We start from the raw sequence: 6,184 nt of genomic DNA on the forward strand, positions 1-6,184 counted from the left end.
GTGCTTTTTGTTTACTTTCAACTCTTTTTTAACATGAGAAAAGCCTTTTCCAATGAATAATAGTAAGGTTAGGGCTCATTTCAGAGTCTTTTGTTGCTTATTTGTAAGACAACATGTTACAAAATAACCCTAAACTTACTCATTAAATTAACTTGAAAGGGAGGATTGGAATACTATTTAGTATATTCTCTAAGTATTATTCTTGGTAAATCTAATAAACTCATTCATTCTAGAAACTATTGAAACCTTTTTTTTAAAGTAATTTTTTTCCTGTTCATTGTAGTTTTTTTTCATAAGGAAGTATGAAAAAGAAAATAAAAATCATCTCTAATTCAGTGACTCAGAAATAACCACTTTAATATTGTGTATGTTTTCTTCCAGACTTCTTTTAATTTTATATGTAAAAGTGAAATTTTATTTAAAAATATTTCTTTTATGAAATGAAGTTCATACCATACAGTTTGCTTTCCTGCTTTTTCATTAGGTTTTATAGCATGGATATTTTCCTATATTAGTAAATATTCAATGCAGTATTTTTTTTCTAACTTATAGTAGCATTTCATCATAAGGATATAATTTTTGGACAATTATTTTCAATTTCTCAGTCTTTAAGTAACATTTCACTGAACATAGTGAATATTCTTAAACTTAAATATTTATTTATCTCTGTCACCTTAGAATAAAAGTTTAATTATAGGGGAAAGGTTATGAATTCTTTTAAAAGTTTTTGTTTTCTTTAAAATGCTTTCTAGGAATGATGTACAAGATTACATTCTCAATAGCAATGCACAGGCTGTACATTTCATCATTTGCTGGTATCAACCATTATGTTTTCATGCAGTTTTGCCAAATTGATAGGAGAGAAGTTGTTATCTATTTTATTTTAATTACATTTCTCCTGTTAGTGTGATTGAACACATATTTGTTGGGTATTTGGGGTATGTGTATACATGCAATGTTGCCTCACATGCTTTGCCAGTTTATAAGAGCTCTCTATACTTAAATAAATGACCGATTCATTGTAAACATTTCTGTAGCTTACAGTTCAGACTCTCAATTTTATGAATTTTTAGCAGAGTGTTCCTCCCCCACTGCTTTTATGCTTAAATTTTGATTCTACTTTTCTTTTTATATTCATTTTTTTGTATATCCTCTTTTACATTCAACTTTTTATTTCAGCTGAAATGTAGTATGTTGTATTAAAACAACAACCAAAAAACCTAAGTAAATAATACGTTTTGAGTTCACTTTTTTTGGGTGCTCCTCAGAGATTTGTGTTGAGTGTATTACAGTTATGGGCATGGCAGTTTCCGCATTCAGCCATCTTTTCTGAAATACGACTAAAAAGGAACATTTTGATTGTTCAAGTCTGTTTTTAAAAGGTTTCAAACATATAAGAAAACATATACTGAAGTTTTCCCATTTACTGGAAGAAGTTGAGAAATAATTTTGCTTCAAATTAAATGTATCCAAAAAATCTCATTGAAAAGTGGGTTTGTGTTTCAGGAATTTATGCGTATGATTGGCAATGACAAACAAGGACAGATGATTGTGTTTCATTTGATAGAACTCCTGAAGAATAACGGAAGATTACCAAGACCAGATGGGTGCCCAGATGAGGTAACAAAATATTTTTTATCCACAGTCATCATGCATTTTCTTTCTTTTTTTACCCAAGGATTTCAGGTCATTTTGTAAAATTTCATTTGCTGAACTTTTATGTAAAAGACATACTCATATGACTGTAGATCTAGGCATAGCTATGACACATGCCTGTATAGGAAAATTGTGGGCTCTGAATTTATGTCTTCAACCAATTAAAAGATGGCACTTTGTGTTCATTGTAATTTTGGTTTATTTTCTTTTACAGATTTATGTGATTATGACAGAATGCTGGAACAATAATGTAAATCAGCGCCCCTCTTTCAGAGATCTAGCTCTTCGAGTTGATCAAATAAGGGACACCATGGCTGGATGAAAGAAATGAACTTAACTCTGAGACCAAATATACTTGCAGAAGAAAGTTTTGTATTTCACATTGCTGTGAACTATTATTGCACATACCATTATTTATGTATGTCATGATGCTAGCCAACAAAGATTTGGAAATACCTGTTGAAAACTTCAAAGTTCAGTGAATTTTTCTTATTGAGAGCACCAGTAAAAGATGTTGATGAAAAGTCCTTAACAAAATATTTTGTAAAAAATTTCATGAACCTGATCAATTAGTTAATATCACCCTTCTTTGGCACAAGAAAAATAATGTTTTTTTCAACTCAGAACTTTGAGAGATGAAAAAATTGTAAATTTTGTAATGTTAAAGATGCACAGAATACATATGTACAGTTTTTACCACAGTGAATGTATGATACCTTGGCATCTTGTGTGATGTTTTATACAAGGGCTGGCATTCATTAATAATGTTTTCTAATTTTTCCATAGTTGATCTATAATAACTTCGCTATATAAATTAAGATGCTTGGATAATTGAATAAGCACTTTTGTGTCCTTGTTAACCTATACAACTAGCCAGCAATATAAGCAGATGTACATCTTTAGCTTGTAGCTCTATGTACTGTAAATACTTTTCAAAGAAAAGGGAACAAATGTTTAATTTCATTTGTATAGGAAATTTCCCTGACTCTAAAGATCACATTTTTGAAATGGAACAAGTTTACAAAGATGTAAAACAATCTATTTTCTTATTTGTCTCCCTTTTATCTGTTTGTGGTGAGGATGTTTTTTAAATAGAACTCTCTCAAATTTTTTTAAGACTACAGTAAATAGTTTTCTTTTAAAACTTTGAGATTATGAATGCCAGGAATATGTCATCTCTTGAGCTGTTGGCCGCCAATAAGATTCTTCAATCCCTGGGACCTATGGTCATGCATTAAATTCAAGCATAAGCCATAAAATAGTTTTTCAGATGTATATGCTTATTAATAAGACACATAGTGGGGTAGGAAGTTTTTACCTAAAGACTATATATTTTAGGGGTTTCAGAAGTCTCTGTTGCAGTCATAGAAGAGATTTCCTTTTGTTTGAGATTCTTAGATGCAAGGGAAATATGAGAATAAATTGGTGAAAAAGTATGCTTGTTAACTTTATTGAAGAATGCCAGTAGAAAAATTCATAATGTATGCCTTTTAGAAAAATGAGAGTATACGTATTTCCGCTAAGTGCAGAGGGCCGTTTGTTGTCATTATTTGTTTCAGTGCTGCTCCTCTTTAGGGGTGTGTGTGGTGTGTGTTACACAAAGCTTAAAATACTTGATATTTTGGTTAAAAGAAAATTATTTATTTTCAATAACGTGCTATTTTTAAAATTTGTACATAAGGCTTTTGATTATCTTTCTAGTTTTTGGAGATGGTTTTAAAATGCAGATTATATAAGAAAAAAATGCCTCACACATAAAATTTGAGATTTTTTTGTTTGAATGGGAGGAAAGAGGAGAAATGCTTTTTGCATTAAATTTAAAGCATTTTTGTAGTTACTGAATGCAGAAGTCATCTAAAATGGTAGTATATTGATTTTAAAGGATTTTTAGTAGATGTTTTGGTGAACATTGAGTATAATTTTTATTTAATTTGTAAAGATTCCTCAGTGATCTTTATATGTAATGCAATTAATAGGTCTTCCATTCTGTTACTTTTCAAGTCAAAAGTGCATATTATAAAATATGCTTGATTTCAGATTTTTGTACTAAAACTTAAGTACTTAAAAGTAGTTTAAGAATTTATAATGTTTTGTTTGTAAAAACAAGGATATTAACTGTGTATCTTTAAAAGAATATTATTTTTAATGTTTTGGTTTTTAGTTTTAAAAAATACTATACAAACATCCTTAAGTTAGAATGAGATGGCTATCTGTAAAATTTTAAGTTTTCAAGAGAATTATTCATTGAGGGTTTGTGATGTTTTGGATTTTGATTCTGGCCAGACATAAATAGAAATTAATCCTGCAGCTGTTTAGATGGTTCTTCACAAGACACAGGTAAGTAATTATTGTATAAGTTAATATATATAGTTGATAGCAATCAACTTATACAATAAAGTAGTTATTGTATAAGCCAAAATGTTTCTCCAAATTAGTAGTAGTCTTTAGAAATGAAGGTAAGGATTTTCTTAGAATTGTATAATTCTGTAAATATTCTAGTATATTTAAGTTATATAATCTTGATATAAATAATTCCCTACATTCATGGCCACTTGGTTTGAGATGAGAAATAGTCATGTTTTCATGTTGTTTTTTTTATATGCTGCCATTAGGAATATAATTTACTGTGGAAGAGTGCTTTCTTATAACTCAAGATTTCTATTGTAAAGTCAAGTGAAATTTTATCACAACTATAACTTCTGATGTTTAAAGTTTGTTTAAACAGTTTTATTATGGAGTAGGCATTAGAAAATACCTACAGTTCTATACATGGGAGGCCATTCTCCATGGGGTGGCATTAAGGGGCCAGTTTATTGAAACTGTTGTTTTCTTCACTGTGCTTTTAGCATGTTCACAAAATTGAAATATTGATGTAATAAATATTCAGAAGTATTTTTCTTTTGTATTTTCACATAACCAAGGAAGTGGAGGTACATACACTGGTTTAGGGATGTGCAGAGAGAAACCTTTTATAATTGTACACTTGTCTTTTGACTTTTTAAGAAATCCTAAGATTGCTATCAACTACTGTGTGCCCTTCATGAACATTGATGTATCCCAGTTTAGTTATTTAAATTATTTCTAGTGAAAGTCTAATTTTCCAGCCTAACTTATTAAAAATTGTTTAGTTTGCTATATTAGAATAAATAGGAAGTATAAGTCAACAGGATTATCTAAACAAAGACCAGGTTATATGAGATAACATTCATTTTATTTAAGAAAAAAAGTCAGTACGAATAATAGAAAATACTTTTTGTGTTTACAGCCAGATTTGGGTTGGTTGTAATTACTTTCCAGACCACTAGCTGCTAAATGTTCATGATGCTGACAGTAACATTAGAAAGAATTGAGAATGACAGAGAAGAGAATTTAAAAACTTTAATCAGTAGCTCATGTAATATGCCTATCATATAGCCTTTTTTCATTTGAACCAAATTCTTAGTAAAAATGCAGATTATATACCTAAATATGAAAATATTTTGTAATCTCATCAATTTTGTTTCATTACAATATATTTTCCTTTAAGATAAATTAATTTCTATTGTGCTTCTGCCAGATAGCATTGCTTAGATGGTGCAGGCCTAAATACTGTTCATTTTCAATTTTAAAATGTATAAGGAAAAGCCTTCTCTCTAAATGAAATACCAATCTTTATTAATATGGTTTTAAAAGTTGTTTATAATCATTATTTCATTATAAGGCCTTTTTTTACATAGAAAATTATTTAACATCTTATTTTTTTAATTATCTGTAACAGATTTATAAAATGAGAGAGATAAGAGTTTGAGAATCCCTGTCCCTGTTATCTGTATTCTTAGATTTTTGTGAATAGTTTTGATTTTAATAACTGTACTATCAACACTCCTATAGATGCTATTTATTAGGGTCAAGCAAGTCAGCTTTGATCAGTATGAGCAGACAGAAACATAGCTTTTGGATCTGACTATTGGTAAGTGACATTAATAAACAGAATAAGGTGCTAAGGGAAAAAAATAGAGACAGACAACAGGCAACTGAGAAGGCAAATTATTAGTTGCAGATGATAAGACATTATCAGAACAAGTACTAAAAACACACAAAAACAAGTAGAAAGATTTGTTGATGATTCATCCTTTTAAGCATAGTTGTATACATAGATGAAAATATTTAGGTATTTTTCAAGAAAATAAGATAACTGAAGAGTATTTTTAATAAAAAATTTAGAGTCAAATGCTTGGAATATATAAGAATCTGCATTTTCTAATAGCATGTAGTATGAGATTGAGTCAGAATTTATTTACTGAAATAAAAAACATAAAGAAATCATACTAAAGAAAATGGAAACAAAATGAGGAATATAAATCTAACATTTAAGATGCTCAGTTATGAAAATATCTACTTGTAATTGTCTTTTCAATTTTGACTACTTGAAATATACATATGATACTTTCTTCCTCTGCATAATACTTTTGTTGAAGGTTGCTGTAATGAATCTTTATAGCTATCCAAAATTTTAAGTATATTAAAGTTTATTATTTTATGTCCTTAA

The 6,184-nt window shown here is 29.0% G+C and overlaps 1 protein-coding gene across 1 annotated transcript in view; it reads left to right on the forward strand.

The window, feature by feature from the left end:
* Positions 1 to 5,843, forward strand: part of JAK2 (Janus kinase 2) — a 147,767-nt gene extending 141,924 nt beyond the window's left edge. Inside the window, exons 24-25 of the mRNA XM_036928439.2 lie at positions 1,507 to 1,620; positions 1,871 to 5,843. Coding sequence (XP_036784334.2) covers positions 1,507 to 1,620; positions 1,871 to 1,978 — 222 coding nt within the window. The 3' untranslated portion in view covers positions 1,979 to 5,843. The remainder of the gene's footprint in view (positions 1 to 1,506; positions 1,621 to 1,870) is intronic.
* Positions 5,844 to 6,184: the final 341 nt, after the last annotated feature.

The sequence above is a fragment of the Manis pentadactyla genome, chromosome 3 (assembly GCF_030020395.1).
Source record: "Manis pentadactyla isolate mManPen7 chromosome 3, mManPen7.hap1, whole genome shotgun sequence".
Taxonomy (NCBI): Eukaryota; Metazoa; Chordata; class Mammalia; order Pholidota; family Manidae; genus Manis; species Manis pentadactyla.